Source organism: Tiliqua scincoides, chromosome 4, assembly GCF_035046505.1.
Source record: "Tiliqua scincoides isolate rTilSci1 chromosome 4, rTilSci1.hap2, whole genome shotgun sequence".
NCBI lineage: Eukaryota > Metazoa > Chordata > Lepidosauria > Squamata > Scincidae > Tiliqua > Tiliqua scincoides.
This window is the reverse complement of record NC_089824.1, coordinates 222,522,270-222,545,023: the sequence shown is the minus strand read 5'-3', so window position 1 is coordinate 222,545,023 and position 22,754 is coordinate 222,522,270. Positions and strand designations below refer to the sequence as shown.

At 48.0% G+C, this 22,754-nt stretch overlaps 1 protein-coding gene across 1 annotated transcript in view; it reads left to right on the top strand.

The window, feature by feature from the left end:
* The window catches only part of NOL4L (nucleolar protein 4 like), a 138,729-nt gene that overhangs the window by 31,106 nt on the left and 84,869 nt on the right, over positions 1-22,754 (top strand). Inside the window, exon 2 of the mRNA XM_066625519.1 lies at positions 22,469-22,624. Within this exon, the coding sequence (XP_066481616.1) occupies positions 22,469-22,624 (156 nt within the window). The remainder of the gene's footprint in view (positions 1-22,468; positions 22,625-22,754) is intronic.

Sequence of the window (22,754 nt, the reverse complement as noted above, 5' to 3'; positions counted from 1 at the left end):
ATCTTCTGGCATTTGCCTTCCTTTTGCTCTCCCTGCCTGGAATGGCTCCAAAGGGGAGGAAGAGGGTCCACTTGCACGCCATGGTGAGGCTGTCTGCAAAACTTAGTGTTTTGCACCCCCTCTAGCTATGCCACTGCCAAAGAACCTGGGCTTGAGTCACACACTTGCTTCTGGAACAGAGATAAGCAATTTGGCCTAGATGTCGGGGGTGGCCAAAATTAGTTAATGTAAGAGCCAAGCACAGTAAACTTCAGATGTTCCAGGGTCCCAGGAGAGATGTTTGAGAGCTGCGATATTTAAGAAGTATTAAAATTCTTCAATATATCTACTCACTGTGAACATTAAAACTTATCTTTTAATCCCATGGACAATCAGTTTATGTCTAGTGAAAATTATGAAGTTTGAACATTTTTGAATTTACCTTTTATATTAATTGTGATGTGGAAAAGAGCGCAAACAACATATTTCTGCGAACTGCATGTTGTATGTCAAAGAGCTGCATGTGGATCACAAGTTGTGGTTTGGCCACCCCCGCTATATGTGCTTAGAAATAAGACCCTGGTGACTTTCAGTCAGGCCTGTTCCTAGATGAATAAGCAAAGGTTTGCAGCTTGTGGTTCTGTCCAAAGTTAGTTCATGTAAGTTCACTGGTACTCCTATCTCTGCCTACTATCAGGATTCAGATGTTCTTAGAGAATGAAGGTTCAAACTATATATGACATTTAAAACATTATCAACTGGTCAGGCTTAGTTTTTCTTTAATCAATAACAGCTGGATGGGGGCTGCTCATGGATTGGGACTGTAATGGGGGTGAGGGGTGGGGTTTGGGGGGCTGGGGACTAACTGTTCCAATCCTGCTGCAGTTCTAGTCTGCAGGAGGCTTTGATCCAGCTACTGATTATCCCAAAGCTTTCATTGGCACCAGTCATCACCCATTACAGAACTGGGCTTCCCTTGCCCCTTATGAACCAGCATGTCCAAATTCTGCTAAGACGTTTCTGTGCTTAAAAGCAAGGCAGGGCTTTTGGGAAAGAGGTCCGCGTTGCATCCAGCTACTCAAGCACAGCCCTGGCAGCAATTTTTGCAGACTGATTCTGTGCAGGGGCTCGTTTGGATTCATGGTACAGAATGGGAAGGTCTCACCAACCTGATTTTTTAAGTTTAGGTTTGTGGCGATGGGATTCTGTGCCATTTGATGGAGCCATCTGTTCCCGTGGCATCAGAGCTGGGCTTATGAATGTTTCTTTGTTACTCGCTCGTTTCAGTTGCTGGGGGAAAATTTTTTTCTCTGTGCACTTGCAGACAGATTAAATATTATGGGGAAAACACACTAGTGAGCTGGGAAGCAATTGAGTATGTCCCCATAACACACACATCCCTTCCAGGACTCCCTTTTTTAATCACTGGGTATCACTTGGGTATTTCGTTGGTTTCATTTGTAAAGATATGAACATTGGCCAGATCACAGCATGAATAAGAAACATAAGAACAGCCCCACTGGATCAGGCCATAGGCCCATCTAGTCCAGCTTCCTGTATCTCACAGCGGCCCACCAAATGCCCAGGGAGCACACCAGATAACAAGAGACCTGCAAGGCTTCCTGGGAATTGCAGTTTAAGAACATAAGAACAGCCCCACTGGATCAGGTCATAGGCCCATCTAGCCCAGCTTCTTGTATCTCACAGTGGCCCACCAAATGCCCCAGGGAGCGCACAAGATAACAAGAGACCTGCATCCTGGTGCCCTCCCTTGCATCTGGCCTTCTGACATAACCCATTTCTAAAATCAGGAGGTTGCACATTCACATCATGGCTTGTAACCCGTAATGGATTTTACCTCCAGAAAAAAGTGACATTTTGCTTTTGGAGACTAAAATGTTTTCATGATAGAAAACATGTGACTGTTTCATGTGACATGTCCTGTTAGGGTTGTCAGCTGGCCAGGCAAAAGGCTCAGTGTAGCCTTTTCTTGAGCTGTTTTTTCACCTGGTCATGCCTGCATATCCAAAGACGCAGCTACACAGGGATGTGTGGTGGGTGGCACATAGGTTGTGAGTGCTTGCACACCTCACAGGGTGGTGGTGCTTTTTGAAGACTGAGGGTGTGCTTCACCTGCCTCCTCACCCACTGCACATCCCTGCAGCTATACAGCCCAGTCCTGAGCTGCCCGGGGCTGCAGTGGCACTGAAATGGCTGTCACTGCATCCTGCGCACTCCGGCAGCCACCAGCAGCTCCTCGGGAGAATTATTATTATTATTATTATTATTATTATTATTATTATTATTATTATTAACAGTATTTATATACCGCTTTTCAACTAAAAGTTCACAAAGCGGTTTACAGAGAAAAATCAACTAACTAAATGGCTCCCTGTCCCAAAAGGGCTCACAATCTAAAAAGATGCAAAAGAATACCAGCAGACAGCCACCAGAACAGACACTGCTGGGGTGAGGTGGGCCAGTTACTCTCCCCCTGCTAAAAAAGGAGCACCCACTTGAAAAAGTGCCTCTTACCCAATTAGCAGGGGTTACTTTCATCTCCTTCCCGGGTAAAGCAAGTAGCCCCACAATGGGGCTACTCGATTCACTGCCAACCAGAAGGTCGGTGGAGAATCAAGAGCCTCTGTGTCAGGCAGTGAGACCGACATGAGGCTCTGGATCTGGAGGAGCATCCCGCCTCCCTCCCAACCTGCTCTCAACCTCTCCCTACCCCCCCTCCCTGTAACGCCTCCTCCCCACCCTCCAACCACCTCCCTTCTCTCCGGAATGCCTCCCCCCCCATGCCCCCACTTACCTCTCTGCTGCTTGGCAGTCTGTGTGACTGGCAACTCTGGTAGCTTTGGTAGCCACCTGGTGCTAGCCCAGGGCCAGCCAGCACTGGGCTACCACTGGCGCTCACCCGGTGTTAGGGGCTGCAAATGTGCCTTATGGCATGTTTGCAACAGTACGCACTGGCAGTAAGACGCCGTGCACTGTTCAGGACTGGTCAGACAGTCTCTGGTTGGAAAGTTGGCAACCCTTCAGGGGTCCTGTGGATAGTGAGGTCAGAGCTCAGTGTTTTCATAAGGGAGTATTGACAAGAACAGCCTCTACTTCAGAAACTGGGCTTACAAATAATTCTCAGAGTGGGGAATCTATTTATTAAAAGCATCTCATAAATGACTCAAAGTGACTTATAGCATAAACTGCAGCCAAACTGGAGTGAGTTCAGAGGAGAGTGACAAGGATGATCAGAGGGCTGGAGAACAAATCTTATGAGGAAAGGTTGAGGGTATGTTCAGGCTGGAGAGGAGAAAGCTGAGAGGGGATATGAGAGCTCTCTTCAAATATCCAAAAGGCTTGCACACGGAAGAAGGGACACATCTGTTCTCAGCTGCCTCTTGAAGTAGAACTAGAACCAACAGGTACAAATCGCAAGAGAAGAGATTCTGACTGGACGTCAGGAAAACATTCCTGACGGTCAGGGCGGTTTGGCAGTGGAACAGATGCCAAGAGAGGTGATGGACTCTCCCTCACTGGAGATCTTCAAGCAGCACCTGTTGGAGATGCTCTAGGAATATTTCCTGCTACAGGCATGACCTTTTAGGTCCCTTCCAACACTGATTCTTTGTTTCTAATAACATCCTAATCTGTCTGGGCTCAACTGTGAAGCAGGCTCAAATACAGACCATGTGTGGGGGGGGAGAGGCTGAAAAGAAGGTGGGGCACCCACAAGGATCTTGCACGCCAGCCCCAATAATGGCACTACCTGGCATGTTTTGAAAACGCGATTGTTTCTAGTTCAGCAGATTTTGACATTCTGAGTTGTAATTTGCAACAGGGCAATTTGAAAGGTGGTGTGCACCTCTAACTAATTTGGCACAGGCAAAGGAACTGGTAGAGCCTCCATTAGCCTGAAGATAGCATCAGAAGGTCGCCGGTTCGAGGACACCAGCAGCTCCCTGGACGGCTGAGAATGGCGAGACCTTGAAGCAGCTGACAAAGCTGAGCTGAGTGATTCCACCTGCTCTCGGTGTGAGCAAGAAGCGTCTTGGCTGCCCTCCATGTGAGAGATGGAGCTGCTTGTCAGCCTGCGTGGAAGAACCGGAGGCCAGAAGTGAGACCAAACCAGGAAGATCCATTCTGAAATGTTGTTGGTCCTTGAGAGAGAGAACCTCTATGATTGTAAAAATCCCCTGGTGGGATTTAGAAATGCCTGCCTATGTAAACCGCCTTGAATAAAGTCAGAGGAGTAATCCGATGAGCAGAAAGGCGGTATATAAATACCTGGTTATTACTACTACTACTACTACTACTACTACTACTACTACTACTTTCTCTCCCATTATGGGGGTCAGAGCAAACACTGGGGGAGATGCTGTTGTGTAATGGCCAAGACAGTCCCTGGACCAAGCCTTACTTCAGCTTTGAATTCGCTGCATAGGTGCTTCTAGCTCAGCCCTCTGTCTGGAAATGGGGAATCATTTCCAATGGGAGTACACTTTTAATCTTTATGTCCTGTTTGATGGCCCCAGCATGATTTGCAAGTTGATAAAACTCTTGTAAATATGCCATATCAGTTGTGCTGATATCTCTATAGCAGTGGTTCTCACACATTTAGCATTGGGACCCACTTTTTAGAAAAAGAATCTTGTTGGGACCCACCGGAAGTGATGTCCTGACCGGAAGTGACATCATCAAGCAGGGAAATTTTTAACAATCCTAGGCTGCAATCCTGCCCATACTTACCCAGGAGTAAGTCCTATTTACTATCATTGTTAAAAGCATATACATAGTAGTCTGTTAAAAGTATAGGTCTGTAACTTTTCCCGAAATGCAGTCACATGCTATGGTAGCATCAAGCATCTATTAAAAATAAAATATTGAATGAATGGGGACCCACCTGAAATTGGCTCATGACCCACCTAGTGGGTCCCGACCCACAGTTTGAGAAACACTGCTCTATGGTATTTTTTTTCCATTTTTGCTTCCTCCTTCTTTCCCCATTTTTCTTCTCCTATTTTGTTTGTAATGTTTGTATTGTGTCTCAATGTATTTTTCCTTCACTAAAAGAAAATTTAAAAAAAATTAAGTTAATAAAACTCTGTACATATGGAATTTAGGAGAAGGCAGACATATTGATACAAAACAAGCTTAGAATAATAGAGTTGGAAGGTACCCACCAGGTCATCTAGTGCAGGGGTGCTCAAACTTTCAACTTTAGGGATACTGGACCTTTAACAAGTGTATAGAAGAGAGAATTTCAGCAGGTGTAGCTTGTCATCTGTGGGATGACAAGTTGCACCTGCTGCAATTCTCTCTTCTATACACTTGTTTGTTCTATACCTCAGTTTGTTTGTTTGTTTGTTCTATACCTCAGTTTGGCTGTACTTGTCGTAAGAAGCGACTAAACAGCCACCGGGTCGATGGGACTCGTCAGCCTGGGAAGGCAGCTCATCTGAGAGAAGGAAAACTCTGATCCCAAACCTCCACTGCCTTGTGGCTACATCCAGTTATGGAAAAGGCTTCAGGAGTCAACCTCGATGCAAAATCTGGAGCCGGAGTCCCTGAGGCAGTTCATGGCTGAACACAGGCACGTTCTGGCAACTCCTGCGGCGCCACTGGAACCAACCGTATTGGCCTCTGCCTTTCCATTGGACCATTTCAGCGACGTGGAGAGGGGGGATTTGCTGCATGGGTAACAGCCTATCCTCCATACCTACTTTACCCAGGCTTCGCGCACTGGAGAGGACACTGTTCCAGAACCACCTTCAGAGCGTGACACCATAGTCTTCCGAGACTGAAGGATGCCAACAATACACTTGTTAAAGGTCCAGCATCCCTAAAGTTGAAAGTTTGAGCACCCCTAATCTAGTGCAACCCCCTGCGTGTAACACGAAATCCTCCTAGAGCAGTGATTCCGAACCTGGGGCACATGTACCCCTAGGGATATTTGCCAGGACCTTTAGGGGTATTTGAAAAAGAATTGGATAATGGTGGGAAAAGGCAGGTCTGAATTTGATTGCCTTGTGGGGCTAATATGAGGGGTACAGTTTGTAGAAATTTGACTGCCAAGGGGTACGCAAGTAAAAAGTTGGGAATCACTGTCCTAGAGCATCTGCAGGTGCCTGTCTTGAAGATCTCTGCTTGAAGAACGCCAGTGAGGGAGATCTTCACCCACCACCACCCTTGTCGATCTTTTTCATTGCTGAACTGCCCTTACCATCAGGGATTTCTTCCTGATGTCCAACCTGAATCTCCTCTCTTGCAGTTTTTATCCATTGGATCTAGTTCTACTCTCAAAGCAGTTTGAGAACAAATTTGTTCCTTCTTCCATAGGACAGCCCTTTAGGTATTTGAGAGTACTGTCCTATTTCAGCCTTCTTGAGGCTAAACATACAGAATTCCCTCAACTTTTCCTCGTAGAGGAAATCACAATAATAACATCAACTTCACTACTTTAAAAGGTTGTTGTAATGGTTTCTGAGATACAGAAAATTGGTTGGACTAAGGGTCCAATCCTATCCAACTTTTCAGTCCCAGTGCAGCCACAATGCAGCCCCAAGGTAAGGGACAAATGTTCCTTTACCTTGAGGAGGCCTCTGTGACTGCCCCCCTCCACTGCAGGATAAAGCTCACACTGTGTCAGCACTGTTAAGTTGGATAGGATTAGGCCCTAAGTTTTGTAAACTGCCCTGGAAATGTTTATATTAAAAGGTGGAGTGCTCATTTCTACAATAAATTAGGTCCTATGAATGGTGACTATATTCCAGAATACTGTACTACTGTATTCCTGCTCTGTGTATTGGTTACTAGTGTGATTGGCATACGTCTCTTATCCTGGAGCCTGTCAGCCCTGTGCCTGTTCTGACATGATGCTGCCATAATGCTACAGGGAAATTGGATCTGACACCTTTTCTGATGGATACTGAACATTGTAGTATTTTAAAGTGAAATTAGGTTGAATGAAAGTGTTTGGTTTTTGTGTGTGTGTCGCTGTGCCACTACCCTTTGTCCAGTGTGAAAATCTGTGTAGATCTGCTGTTAAGCCCATGTATTGGGGTGAAATTCAGCAGCAAGTGTGACTGGGCTCAGTGATTCTGACTTCTTCCTGGCAGACTTGAGCCCCTGCACCTCTTGCAGTGAAGATGAACATTTGTGAGATTGCTCCTTTGCCTCTGCTCCAACTTTGAGGCTCCTACTCCTGGCTCCTTCCTTGCTGGAAGGAAATGCATGGAAGAGCAGCACACTAGGGCAGGTGGTTGGGGCTGCTCCCGCCTTCCCCCCCCCCAACACAGTGAGCGAGTTTAAAATGTGACCAGAAAACAAGACAGCCCTTCACTGCCAGGAAGTGATTTTTTTTAGCATTGGCAGGAAGTGGAATCCAGCTGGTATCAGCCCCTTGCCTGAGGGCCAGAAAGAGCAGTCTGAAGCCCTGCAGAGCAGAGGCCGCTGCTGGGAGAGCTGCAAGCCCCTTCCCCCTACGCCTTAACCCCTGCCCTGGCTCTGATAAGCCTCTTGCGAAACTCTTCCCACCCCTCTGAGTTGGCTGTGAGGAGGGCTGTGAGCTGCCCTTTGCGGTCCCCGGGGAGCCTCCCTGCCTGTGTCCTGAGGCTGGGGCTGCCTGCTTGCCTGCCTGCCCTGGGAAGCAGGAGCAGGACATGGTTTCTTCTTGCCTATTCTTGGGGCTGAAATGCTCCAGTTTTCAAGGGGTGTTTTGCACCTTGCAGAAAGGTGTGCCTGTTGCTCTGGGTATTTGAACAATATATGCTGGCGGCTGGTGAGGGGTGAGACTTGGGCACACAGGGCTGTTCATCTGCACACTCACTGGGGTTTGCCTTTTTCAAGAGGAGATGCTCTTAGCTTGGGGAATTGAGGAGGGTAGTCTTACTGCTCCTGGAGAGGAGAGGCAGTCTGTGCAGGGTTAGGGTGGAGGTTCAATATCTTGGGCCGTGTTAAAGTGAGGCAACCAGTGTTGGGCAGTTTTTCAGAGATTGTTCAGGGTTCCTACTTATCTACTGTGGTGAACTCTTTTGATCAAAGTTTGTGTGAACATTCCCATGAGGATGAGTATGTTCAGTGAAACAGGTGAGGAAGGCAGTCCTTCTGGGGAAGGTTAATGATCGCATAAACAAGTACTTCTGAAGCTGGGTCTGCACTGCTGATTGGAGCGGAGTCCATCTGTATCCTCAGGATAGCTATACAGAGCGTCCTGTTCCGAGGTGGGATGTTGTTGAGTATCTATGAGAATCACAGAATTGGCCTTGCACAAGGCCATCTAGTCCAACCCCCGCTTGAATCAGGAAAATCCTTTCTAGAGCATCTCCAAAAGGTGCCCATCAAGCCTTTGCTTGACGATCTTCAGCAAGAGAGAACCCACCATTTCCCTTGGTGATTTCCTTCCCCTGTCGAACTGCTCTTGCTGTTAAGAATTTATTCAATCAGAATCCTCTCTCACAGTTTAAGCCCCTTAAATCTAGTTCTACTCTTGGGGGGCAGGAAAGAACCAATTTTTGCCCTCTTCCATGTGACAGCCCTTCAGATATTTGAAGAACTCGATTATGTTCCTCCTCAGCTTGATCTTTTCCAGCCTAAACATAGTGAGTTTCCTAAGCGTTCCTTGTAGGACTTGTTTTCCAGACCCCTGATCATCCATATTGGTCTTTTTTGAACCTGTTCCAGCTTGACTGCATCCTTCCTAAAGTATGGCAGCCAGAACTGGACACAGTACTGTAGGGGGTGAGACCTCACAAGTGCAGAGTAAGGGCCCAATCCTATCCAACTTCCCAGCACCGATGCAGCTGCAATGCAGCCCCAAGGTAAGGGAACAGATGTTCCCATACTTTGAGGAATGCACTGTGACTGCCCCACCATCACAGGATGCAGCATACGCCCTATTGGCATGGCTACCCCGGCACTGGAAAATTGAGTAGGATTGGGCCCTATATGGAAGCCCAGCAATGGTGAAATGTAAATATCTGGTACTTTCTCTTTAAGAGCTTAGAGGCATCAAGCACTTTAAGACAACTTGCCAGACTCCAGGGCTGTCATTTTCGAAGCTTGGAGGAGACAGAAGAGTGTGCAGGATACAATTGTGGGGGATTTTCAGGTCCAGGCCCTCAAAAATTTGACCTCCAAAAAGGTCCAGGTCCTCATCTGTATACAGGGACCCCTTGTCTTATGATGCTTGGCACAGAAATGGAAGAGTGATCCCTGTCCTGAAGGGACTGAAGTCTATATGTTGGCAGAAGAAAGGCCACAGAGGGTAGGAAGGGGATGGAGTCCGGGGAGCACATGTGGTTGATTCAGTTATGCACATGATGCATCAAGTGCGGGTGGCAGGGGCCCTTCAGCCTAAGCCTGCCGCCACCTCCCTCCAACCTGCTATGGACAGAGCTGCAAGGACCCACTTTCCTCCTGGTGAAAGTGAGTAGGAAGCGGATTGCCCACTTTCTTCCCTTTCTTGCCTCCTCACTCCCCACCTTCCTTGTGCAGTTCCTTTCAATAAGATCGGAAGCCCTGCTGCAGCTCCTGTGTTTGGAAAAGAACCACTAGGAAGGAGCGAGATTAGGAGTGGGGGTAGGGGGTGCAGGGGAATTAGGAGGGGGGTGGGGAGAGATTGTATGTGCTGCATTTGAGGCAGCAGCAGCAAGCCAGGGACAGACCAGAAGTGAACCCCATTAAGTTCAGTGAGGCTTCCTTGCAGGACAGTGTGCAGAGGATTGCGGCCTTAGCTTAGGTAGGGAAGAGGATGAAGACTTCACAGAAAAGGTGAGTTTTCAGAAGGTATTCAGGGAAGCAGTTCCAAGCATGAGGGGCAGCAAGGGAGGAAGGGGGGCATCAGGCAAGAGGGGAGCAGGAGACCTTCCGGTGATTGAGGCTGGAGCAGAAAGAGCAAAGATCATGAACTGCGGTGGGCTGTGAGTGCTGAGAAGTAGGGAGGGACGAGACCATAAAAACATAAGAACAGCCCTGCTGGATCAAGCCATAGGCCCATCTAGTCCAGCTTCCTGTATCTCACAGAGGCCCACCAAATGCCCCAGGGAGCACACAAGGCAACAGACACAAGCTGCCTCCCAGTGCCCTCCCCTGCATCTGGCATTCTGAGGTAACCCACTTCTAAAATCAGGAGGTTGCACATACACATCATGGCTTGTAATCTGTGATGGATTTTTCCTCCAGAAATTTGTCCAGTCCCCTTTTAAAGGCATCCAGGCCAGATGCCATCACCACATCCTGTGGCAGGGGGTTCCACAGACCAACCACGTGCTGAATAAAGAAATATTTTCTTTTGTCTGTCCTAATTCTCCCATGTGGGCTTTGGGAGGCAAGACCTGGAGCCGGTGGTGCATGCCGACAGGGAGTCAGCAAAGGGATTGGAAAAGGGGCGTCGTGACGCAGTGAGTGTCCACAGCAGGAGAGTGTTGGGTGGTGATGAGGGGAACAAGAGCCCGTGGAAGACCATCAAGGGGAGTCAAGGTGAGAGGGGACCAGAGTGTGAGCAAGAGTTCTTGCTGAGGGGACAGAAGAAGTGCTGAATTCTTGGAATATTGTGCATAGCTGGCTTGGCGAGAGACTGAATGTGGGGAGCAACGGGGAGAGAAGCCAAGACTTTGCGCTGGTTCTGTGGGGTGGAAGGTGACATTGTCAGTGGATGAACAGCGAAAAGAGAAGTTCCATTTTGGGCATAGTGCAATCCAGGTTGGGATCAAATGGGATCACTCAGGGACAGCATAACAGCAGCTTAGGGGACCCCAGCAGGTGGAGGAGCTTCCTCTCTGGAAAAAGTGAACAAGCACGGGTCAGGTAGAAAGGGGCAGGATTGTGGAAATGTCCTGTGATGATGAAAGTTTGAGAGGACTCGGTATGTTTGGCCTGGAGAACTGAACACAGGAGGGCACGAAGGCGCTGGTCACATCCCTGAAGGACTGAGCTGAGGCCGCAGTCCTAGGCACTCTTGGGAATAACTGTAATGGGACACTTCTGAGTAGCTATGCATGGGATTGTGTGGTGAGTCTTGTTCTCTTGCACTGGGAGGGGGGAGGATCTAAAGAGGAGTGCTGTGGGAGAAGGAGGGGCCTTTGGTGAGTGGGGCAGGGAGGATGGGGAAAAAGACAGCAGTTCCATAAGTGTGTGGGGTGAGATAGGAGAAAGGGAACAGGAAGGGCAAAATGGTGACACGTCTCGATACCAAATAACGCAAAGAGAATACCAACCGTGTTGGTGGGGGCAGCACCTTGTGGGGTAGAGGTGGGCAAAGAACATAAGACCTTAAAGGGGAGGAGACTGGCGGATCTTTGTAAGGGAGCTATCTGAAGGAGAAAGGGTTTATGGAGCCTTAATGCTATGCACAAAACATGGTACCTTTCATTTTAAGGCATTTATGTGCCAGTTTTTCTAAAAAAAAGTTCAAAGCAGTTTGCATTATGCAACATGAAACAGTCATATGCTGTCAACAATGAAAATGCCTAAAATTCCAAAGAAGCGTGTCCTATAAGTAGAGCTTTATTAAATGTCCTTGTACCCTTTCATTCCTTCATCTGCAGTAACTGTTTGTCCCTCAGTTTCCATCCTCAGCACAGAATCCCAACTTGGCCCATGTAGATTGCTTGGAAAGGGGGGGGGGGGAATCCATCCTTTGTTGCTTTTTGTAAACCAGAGCAGTTAAAAGTCCATTTAGGGATAACTAGTCTACACAAAATGATCTTGAGGGTTTCCCCTGTGGGAGGTTACGGCCACGTTTCCCAGATAAGATACGCTATGGCTATACATCTTGTCTGTATATTTTAATATTACAGTTGGCAACCTTCAGTCTTGAAAGGCTATGGTATCGCGCTCTGAATGGTGGTTCTGGAACAGCGTCTAGTGTGGCTGAAAAGGCCAATTCGGGAGTGACAATCCCACACCGGGAGCAAGTGCAGTCTGTCCCTGGTCTGTCTCCCTGGCTATGGGCCTTCCTTCTTTGCCTCTTTGCCTCAGACTGTTGGCCAAGTGTCTCTTCAAACTGGGAAAGGCCATGCTGCACAGCCTGCCTCCAAGCGGGCCGCTCAGAGGCCAGGGTTTCCCACCTGTTGAGGTCCACTCCTAAGGCCTTCAGATCCCTCTTGCAGATGTCCTTGTATCGCAGCTGTGGTCTACCTGTAGGGCGGTTTCCTTGCATGAGTTCTCCATAGAGGAGATCCTTTGGGATCCGGCCATCATCCATTCTCACGACATGACCGAGCCAACACAGGCGTCTCTGTTTCAGCAGTGCATACATGCTAGGGATTCCAGCTCAGTATTACAGATATATTTAATATATTTAAATATTACATTTATTAATATAAATAATATTACTATTTTGCCTTCATGTTTTAGAGCAGGAGGGGGAGAAATGGGAGATTTCTGATGCTCAGGTGAGGAAATCACACCCATCAGAGGCAGAGCAGGGCTGGCTCTGGAGGCTGGCCTGCCACAATGAGGGGGCTGGCCAGGTGTTTTGTCTCCTTTCTCACAACACACATTACATTGTTCCTCAAGAATGATGAGGCATGATGTCAGGACAGCTTCCCGGTTTTCTGTGATGACTTTCTGGCAGGCATGTCCTAGCAGTGACACTGTGGCATAGCTGCCACTTTTAGAAGAGCAGAAGTGCTCTTCTAACAGGTTCCCTTTTCTGATTGAAACGCCAGGTAAAAAGTAGCTGGTATTTTGCAAGGGATTTTGCAGCTTGAAGGAGACAGACCTTTCAGAAGGACTGAGAGAGAAGTAGATTTGCATTTGCTGTTCTACATCTCAGAGTCAAAAGTACTTTTTTAGGGAAAAAAGAATGTTCTCATATAATTTCTGAGTCTTGGCGTATAGCAAGCTCGTGTTTGTACTTACCCAATTTTTACCCTAGTTTTCTCCCAGATGGACACCCAGACTGGCTTGAAAAAGCATATAAAATTATATAAAAGCACTTCATAAACTGTTAAACATAGTTAAAAACAACCAGCAGCAATCACCCCATAATAAAAGAATAAGAATGTGAGAAGAGCCCCGCTGGATCAAGCCAAAGGACCATCTAGACCAGCTTCCTGTATCTCACAGTGGCCCACCAAATGCCCCAGGGAGCACACAAGACAACAGAGCAAAGAACGTAACTACAATAGACAGTAAAACACACCCATTAAACTTGCTGAACCATTTGTTAAAGGCAGCAGTTTTTAACATTTTTCTTCCAATGACTCACTGACCTCTATAGTCCTCTCTGGTCTTTGCCTTTTGTGATACTGCTTCCAGGAGACTCTTCTAGGTTCTGTAGCTATATTTCTAGGCCAACTGAAGTAACTAGAGGTAGGAGGAAACAGTGATAACGAAATAATGACACAACTTTCTGCACTTCTCATTTTTGTAAAACAAAACTAAAAAATCCTGAAATCTTAAAAAAAAACCCTTTTATTTGGTTTTTAATTATTATATAATGGGGGGATGGATAATGACTGGCTTCATCCGCTGACACAGTACCACCTGTATCGCCTACCTAGTACACTTTTAAAGCCGGTGTGCTGTAAAAGATCCGCAGGTGTGCTGCGGGAGTTTGGAGCTCAGTATGAAAATTACTGAAGAATTCTTCCAGGTTTTACGATTCTGTTTATAGAGCAACTGTCTGTAGTAACAAATTGTCAGTGGAGGAAGAGGGTTATCATTACTACTAGAGGTGGGAGAAAATGGTTTTATTTATTCACGGATTTTGGTGTTTTCCAAAGACAGAAGTGCAGAAAGCGTGTTGTGTGTTTATGGGTGCAATCCTAACCAACTTTCCAGCACAGACATAGCTGTATCAATGTGGCGTGCACTGCATCCTGCAATGGGGAGGCAATCAAGGGGACCTCCTCAAGGTAAGGGCATGTTTGTTACCTTAACTTGGGGCTACATCGTGACTAAGTCAGTGCTGGACAGTTGGTTAGGATTTCACCCTTTATTCAACATTTAATAATGTAAATTTAGAATATTAGTAACAAATTGTGTGTCCCTCTTCCTATGCTGACAATTTGCTATTACAGACTACTATTTAATTAAATCCAGACCCTGCTATTTGCCATATTTATATTGATCAAATTTGCATCCCACCCTTAGGACAGCCTACATTGAATTGCCCTGTTCTTATCCTCACAACAAGCCAGTGAGGTGTGGGCTGAGAGAGCGAGGGAGAGGCTGGCTCAAGATCACCTATTGAGAAGTCAGGTCTCCACAAGCCAAATTTAATGCTGTGGGTAAAAAACCACACTGGTTCTTCACAATTAAATGGAGGCCAAATTAAAAATGGCTGTCAATCTAGGGTGGTTGGAGGGAAAATGTGAGAAGACGGAGATTAAGAGGTTGGGTAGAGATATGGCAAGACTGAGGACATGTATAGAAATGAGACGTTAAAGCCAGATTCACTGGTATCCCTTCTAAGGATAGGGATTTTGGTCAAGTGGGCCAGAGGCTCTCGGAGGACCAGAGGATGGCTGTGGGCCAGATAGAGGCTTGCCGTGGGCTGCCTCTGGCCCCCGGGCCAGGGTTTGGAGACCCCTGCACTTTACAAATGGTTCCCTTGTATTCAAAAAGCTTATGTCAGGGGAAAAGGTCTCTGGATGTGTAGTGGGATTTTTCTGTATATCTGGAGTCTGAAGTGGTACAGTCTAGACCCACGTTTACCAATGAGAAGCACTAGACCTAAAGTTGATCTTCATGCCATGTTCTTGTCCAGCAAGTCTGGAGTCAGGTGGCTCAGGTTCAAAATGGCTGCCACAGCCTGTGTGTGGAAACTGACTCCGAGGTTTATCCTGTACCAACCCTTGGGAACCCCAGTGGAGCAGGGATGTGTGGTGGGTGGGGAGGCAGGTGAGGCAGAGCCTCCCCACCAGAGTCCTTTGAAAAGCATCGCTGCCATGTGAGGTGCGCAAGCACACATAACGCACGCACAGAGTGCATATTCCTCCCCACCCACTGCATATTCCTCCCCACCCACTGCATATTCCTGTAGTGGAGCAGGGGGCCAGTGTGTAAGAAGAGTGGGCACCTCCATGTGGGTGGGGGAAGGGAGTTGTGGAGTGAGTGAGGCTGCCATGGCTGTGGTGACTTGCTGGGTTCTCTGCCTGTGCGCCTGGGATGTCAGGCCTTGTGGGTCAGCACAGAGAGGATTCTAGGGAGAAAGAAAGGATGGTGTGTGGCTGGGCTCCCTGGTTTGAGTCAAACATGTGACAGGGGAATTGGATGAAGATGTAGCTCTCCTCTGTTCAGAGGCATCCAGGGGGCACTGCAGAGGCACTCCACTGCCCCTCACATCTAGCCTGCTTCATCTAGCCAGGATGAGGTCTCTTGTTATCTGGTGTGCTCCCTGGGGCATTTGGTGGGCCGCTGTGAGATACAGGAAGCTGGACTAGATGGGCCTATGGCCGGATCCAGTGGGACTGTTCTTATGTTCTTAACTACAATTCCCAGGAGGCCTTGCAGGTCTCTTGTGATCTGGTGTGCTCCCTGGGGCATTTGGTGGGCCGCTGTGAGATACAGGAAGCTGGACTAGATGGGCCTATGGCCTGATCCAGTGGGGCTGTTCTTATGTTCTTAACTACAATTCCCAGGAAGCCTTGCAGGTCTCTTGTTATCTGGTGTGCTCCCTGGGGCATTTGGTGGGCCGCTGTGAGATACAGGAAGCTGGACTAGATGGGCCTATGGCCTGATCCAGTGGGGCTCTTCTTATGTTCTTATGCTTTAAAGGGATGCCAGTTTCCCCTTCTTCACTATCTTGCAAAAAAAGTTGCTTTTTAAATTTCACATCTTCTGTGGCTCTGCCAAAGGGGAGTAGTCTCACAACTGGCCGAGGGGAGCTGTGGAAAGGAAGCGTCCTCCCACACCCTGCTGCTGCTGCTGCTGCTGCAGAGGGGAGACATGCAAAGTGACTTCCCTCCCCCAGCCAGGGCCAAAAGCTGCGGAGAAAACCGCTTCCCCCTCCAGCCAACCCAGCACTCTGTGCCACACACAGTTCTGGTTGAGGCTCAAGGGCTGTGCTCAGATCTCCTGTCGTGCAGTCCTCCCCAGAACAGTAGTTGGTACCAACGACTGATGTGCTGAACAAGTCTGAATTCGCATGTATTTGTGTTTGAGAAGTTTCTTGTGCCTGTGTGGACAGCCCCTGATGTTCCTATATACTACGTTCAATTTTTTGAGGTGAGCCAATAGGATGCAGAGATGTAGAGCTGCGAATAAAGCTGCAGTTTTCAGCATTTTTCTTCTCATGGCATACTGACCTCTATAGTCTTCTCTATGGCAGTGTTTCTCAAACTGTGGGTTGGGACCCACTAGGTGGGTTGCAAGCCATTTTCAGGTGGGTCCCCATTCATTCCAATATTTTATTTTTAATAGACTTGATGCTACCATGGTATGTGACCGCATCTGGGGAAATATTACAGCTCTTTACTTTTAACAGGTCACTATGTATATGCTTTTAACAGTGACAGTAAATAAGACTTACTCCTGCGTAAGTGTGGGTAGGATTGCAGCCTACGATTGTTAAAAATTTTCCTGCTTGATAATGTCACTTCCGGTCATGACATCACTTCCAGTGGGCCCTGACAAATTTTCATTCTGTAAAGTGGGTCCCAGTGCTAAAAGTTCCAGAACTGCTGCTCCCTGGTCTTCACCTCTTGTGATGTCACTTCTGGCTTCCAGAAGACTCTTCTGGCTCTGGAGCTCTGTTTCTAGGGCAACTGTCTGGAGAAACAGATGGACTGTCCCTTTTCCTCCTCCAGCTCTGTGGGGACAGAAAGAGGGACAGATAGTTTGTAACTACAGACAATTGCCCTAGAAACAGAACTGTAGAACCCCTAAAAGTTTTTCAGCAGTTTCCAACTCCATGCTGCACACTCCCACAGCACACCTGCAGGACTTTTGTGGCACACCAATGTGCTGCGGCACACTGTTTGAAAATCATCAGAATAAGGGATAGTCAAACTTGGGTGGGAAAATACAGGAAGCTTTGGCCTTAGCACATGACATTTCTGGTTATTTTAAGAAAAGTATTGAGTGCAAGGATTGTGGTGGGCCTCAGCTGAAATTTTCTTTGATCGCTGTGTTTGGAGGAGGAGGAGGCAGTAAACTGAAGAGTATGTTTAGCTTAGAAAGAAAGTGAAAAGAGCTATGTGATCGAGGATTTAAAGCATGTGAAAGGCTGCAATGAAGAGGAGGGAGAGCAGCTGTTTAGCAGGGTGAACTGAAGGCAAGATTAATGGGTTCAGATTGTAGCTAGGGGAGGCACCTTTAAAAAAAAAAGACACTTGCCCCAAATGTGTGCTGTGGCCTTAGCAGCAGCCTGACACATAGAAATTTAACAGGTGACACTTTTTCCACCACCCATTTCCACGCCAGGAAAAACTTTTCTTGCCTGGGTGTCAGGTTGCTTGGGAGTGGGGCAATAAAACAGCTGGCTACCCCCGAGCGTAGCAAAGAAGTAGTAACTGGAAATGGGGAAGCATAGTTGGGCTATCAGAGGAGAGGTTACTCAGACCAGTTGTGGAATTTCCGCTGTTGCTCTTTAAGGAGAGTAGCAAACGTGTGCAAGGTTTAATGTATGTGGAGGGAATCTTGAAAAATGCAGGAGATTGGGCTAGATCAGTAATTCTGAATAGGTGAGGCAATAGTTAAATTGCCTTGGTCGTTCGCTGTGGGAGATAAAGCTGGTTGGCAAATTGGGTTGTGGATCTCACTTAAGAACATAAGAACAGCCCCACTGGATCAGGCCATAGGCCCATCTAGTCCAGCTTCCTGTATCTCACAGTGGCCCACCAAATGCCCCGGGGAGCACACCAGATAACAAGGGACCTCATCCTGGTGCCCTCCCCTGCATCTGGCATTCTGACATAGCCCATTTCTAAAGTCAGGAGGTTGCACATACACATCATGGCTTGTAACCCGTAATGGATTTTTCCTCCAGAAATTTTAAAGGCATCCAGGCCAGATGCCATCACCTCATCCTGTGGCAAGGAGTTCCACAGACCAACCACACGCTGAGTAAAGAAATATTTTCTTTTGTCTGTCCTAACCCGCCCAACACTCAATTTTAGTGGATGTCCCCTGGTTCTGGTGTTATGTGAGAGTGTAAAGAGCATCTCTCTATCCACTTTACCCTTTGCATGCATAATTTTGTACGTCTCAATCATGTCCCCCCTCAGGCGTCTCTTTTCTAGGCTGAAGAGGCCCAAACGCCGTTGCCTTTCCTCATAAGGAAGGTGCCCCAGGTGCACTGAAGTTCCACTTTAGTGGGGCTTGCGCAGAACTTCACATAGGATTGTGTTCTTAATCACAATGGAGAGAGGTGAAAAGCGGTGTGCCCCAAGGATCTGTCCTGGGACCGGTGCTTTTCAACCTCTTCATAAATGACCTGGAGACAGGGTTGAGCAGTGAAGTGGCTAAGTTTGCAGACGACACCAAACTTTTCCGAGTGGTAAAGACCAGAAGTGATTGTGAGGAGCTCCAGAAGGATCTCTCCAGACTGGCAGAATGGGCAGCAAAATGGCAGATGCGCTTCAATGTCGGTAAGTGTAAAGTCATGCACATTGGGGCAAAAAATCAAAACTTTAGATATAGGCTGATGGGTTCTGAGCTGTCTGTGACAGATCAGGAGAGAGATCTTGGGGTGGTGGTGGACAGGTCGATGAAAGTGTCCACCCAATGTGCGGCAGCAGTGAAGAAGGCCAATTCTATGCTTGGGATCATTAGGAAGGGTATTGAGAACAAAACGGTTAGTATTATAATGCCGTTGTACAAATCTATGGTAAGGCCACACCTGGAGTATTGTGTCCAGTTCTGGTCGCCGCATCTCAAAAAAGACATAGTGGAAATGGAAAAGGTGCAAAAGAGAGCGACTAAGATGATTACGGGGCTGGGGCACCTTCCTTATGAGGAAAGGCTACGGCGTTTGGGCCTCTTCAGCCTAGAAAAGAGACGCTTGAGGGGGGACATGATTGAGACATACAAAATTATGCAGGGGATGGACAGAGTGGATAGGGAGATGCTATTTACACTCTCACATAATACCAGAACCAGGGGACATCCACTAAAATTGAGTGTTGGGCGGGTTAGGACAGACAAAAGAAAATATTTCTTTACTCAGCGCGTGGTCGGTCTGTGGAACTCCTTGCCACAGGATGTGGTGCTGGCGTCTAGCCTAGACGCCTTTAAAAGGGGATTGGACGAGTTTCTGGAGGAAAAATCCGTTATGGGGTACAAGCCATGATGAGTATGCGCAACCTCCTGATTTTAGGAATGGGTTAAGTCAGAATGCCAGATGTAGGGGAGAGCACCAGGATGAGGTCTCTTGTTATCTGGTGTGCTCCCTGGGGCATTTGGTGGGCCGCTGTGAGATACAGGAAGCTGGACTAGATGGGCCTATGGCCTGATCCAGTGGGGCTGTTCTTATGTTCTTATGTTCTTACAAATTTATCTCTACATTTCTACGTCTCTGTGAGATACCTATGTATCTCTTACATAGTGGTAAGGCATTTCTTTCTCTCTGAATCCAGTATATTAGAGCTGTCACCAGTTAAACAAGTTGGGGCATAAATGTGCCACCCACTGACTCCCACAGGGAAGTTTCAGCCTCTGGAGGCCTTCTTGGGGTAAGGGAACAATTGTTCACGCACTGGCCCATTAGTCTACGCTGACCTGTGCCAGTTCTATAACTGGCAGGAGTCCGCAGCGACCCAGGTAAGGGAATTGAGGCTGGGCAGTGGGTTAGGTTATCATCATGTGCCACTGCACCGATGCCACTCCTTCCCAGCCCAGTTCTGCCCCCCTCTTTACCCCGTTCCTCCTCCTCCCTGGCTCCCTCCCACCTCCTCAACTTACTGATGCCAGCTGGCATCTCCAGGTCTACTTGCGCATGGACCCGGCCACTTGCTGCTTCTAGCAGCTGCCAGCCTGTGCCAAATGGCTTGTCACCTTTTGCAACAGCCATAAAGGGCCGAATATTGCCAGAACAGGTGTTCTGGCTGTGCAAGGCCTGATTAAGATTGGGTTTTACTATCCAAATCTGGACTGTTGGGGTTGGGGAGACCACAAGATAAGATCCTATGGGCGGCTTTGTTTTTAGGTACAGTCATGCCCTCCGCAATGCTGCTTCTTTCAGAGATGATTCAGTACAGCGCTTTGTCCTGGTGCTATTGGCAGCCATTCTATCCTATGGGAACAAGGCACCTTGAGCATGGTTTCATGCAGCAGGTGACTTTCTGGGAATGTATCCCGTGTTCTTTGAGGTGTTGCTGCACTGATCGGTCTACATTGTTCTGTTCAGTCTCGTGATATATTTATTCCACAAGAGATGGAGCCAATAAGGGTTGCTTTTGTTTGGTAGAAGCAATGCATTGTTCTTTGCAGAGTGATCACTACAGAGGAACAGAAAAGGCAAAAGAGGGAGAGACAGAGAGGAAGTGCAGACACGCAGTTCAAGGCAGGCCTGGCCCAAGCCCGGCCTGCACCCGAGGCAGCAATTTTCCATCGGCTTTCCTGGTCCAGGTGCTATGGGTGGAGTACAAGTACTGAGTGGGGGGGACCTTGCCAAGATGAGCCAGCCCCCCTTGTGCCAGCCAGACAAGAGGCTCTGCAGCAGCATTCGCCTCCTGCCACCATGTGGCTGGCTTAGAGCAGCCTGTCCTTGTGCTCCAGTCGTAGCAGCACTGCTGCTGCTTGACTGTGTGTCTGAAAAAGAGATGGAGAGAGAGTGTGTGAAATCTGGGAAAGGTCAGAGCCTGGGAGGAGGGGGACTCCGTTCCGTTCCTTCAGGAAACTGATCCTGAAGGTGAAAATGTGTCCTGCTTGTTGGTTTGGATCTGTGTGTGTGCTCATGGATTTAGCTGCCTAGAGCACTCCTTCCTTTGCTGACGTGTCTGGGCCTTGTTTGCAAGTCAGTACAGTGTGTAGGCACCATAAGAACACCACTGGACACATCAGCCACAGGGAAGCGTGCTGATGTTTTGCTGGTTCAAATGACAGGCTAGGCAATGGGGTCAGGGGGGCTGCAGCAGTGGAAGGAGTCGCCCAGGCCCTTTTCATGAATTTTGAGAACCGCCTTCTGCCTTTCACAGTTCTGACCAAGGAGTGCAAACGCTTTAGAAAACGGTGGTGGGCGCTTGGCTTAATAACACCTAGCTTTTGTACAGTACTTTAATTTCTCCTCCCACTCTCCAGTCACTACTGTGTTTCCAGCTGTGGGCCTGAGTGGGCTTCATGCAGAGTGGTAAGTGCAAAAGAAAAATTGCAGCATGGTGCCCATAGTTTAGTGCTCCATTTATTTGCATAAGACATTTAAATAAGTGATTTAGAGCCCGATCCTATGCATGTCTACCCAGAATTAAGCCCCTTTATACTCAGTGGGGCTTTCTCCCAGGTAAGTGTGTTCAGGATTGCAGACTTACTAAGTTTTTAGATTAATCCGCTAAAGCAGTGGTTCCCAAACTTTGTGCCATCACAACCCACCTCGTCTTCAATACTGAGTCATGACCCAGTGCTCACTGTCACTCCACAAAACATTACTGGGAGCCACTGGAGACTGCATTTTTGTTGTGTCGTGCCGTGCCGTCAACCCTCTCCATTGGCCTCTGTGGACTCCAGAATACTTTGCAGAAGCAAACCAGAACTTGTGAATGCAAATTGGAAGTCGCTTCCAGTAGCTTCTGCAAGGCATTCTGGGGCCCACACAGGGCAGTGGAGTGGGTTGCGGGTCTGGCACGATCAGGAAGTGGCCTCGGGTGGTTGCCGCAGTGTTTTGTGGTGTGACAGTGAGCATCAGGTTGCAACCCACCACACATTGCGTCGCGACCCACCAGTGGTTCCTGACACACAGTTTGGGAAAATGCTGAGCTAAAGCTTTATTTGATTAATCAGAGGAGGCTGATGTCACTTTAATTGGTAAGGGACATAGTTTTGGTTCTGGTGTGCTACTGTAGTAGGGAAGGGAAAAATAATGTATTCTAGACAACTTTTATCTTCTAACAGTGAATGGTAGATGTTTGTTAGGTGTTCATAATGTTACACTTCACATATCTCAAAAAGGTGATCTTGAGATTTTGATAATGTGCAGTTTTATTTACATTGATTAAAAGGCAGGTGTTCTAACAACTAAAAATTTGTTTGGTAGGGTGACAGCTCTACTCTGCTGCGCAACTGGCAAGGGCGGGGATTGCAACCCAGAAAATATCTCCAGTCTGTTGAAAAGGTTGAGATTTCTTAGCTGGTTCTGTCTCTGGCTCTCCCCTTTGGCTTCTTTGGTTCTTGGTGGCAACAGCAGCAGCAACAGAGCATCACACTCTTCACCCTGCTATGAAGCTCCTCCTCCCCCTTCTCCTTGCGGGCAGCAAACTGGGATGTTGTGTTTTCCCCTTTCCTCCCACCCTCCCAACTGCCCTCTTCACTCAGATGATCCTGCAGCCCTTTTCTTCACCCTGTCGCCCATTCCTGAGTCTAACTTGACTTGCCTGCACTGTTGTAGGGGGCAGATGGTCTGTCGGAGCCCGAAGGCATCGCTCTCAAGCGTGTCGCTGTGGTGGAAGATTTCTTTGACATCATCTACTCGATGCATGTGGAGAGCTCGGCGGAGCCTGGCAAAGCACCCAAGCATGCTGGGCAGAAGAAGACCTACCGAGCGGTGAGACTCTGTCCTTGTGCTCTCCAGGGAGTCCCACGGGGCCCAGCAACCAGACAGAACTCTTTCTGTAACCCCCCCCCCCACTCACCAGAGGAGGGAGGTACAGAGGGGACCTAAAAGGGCACTGGAA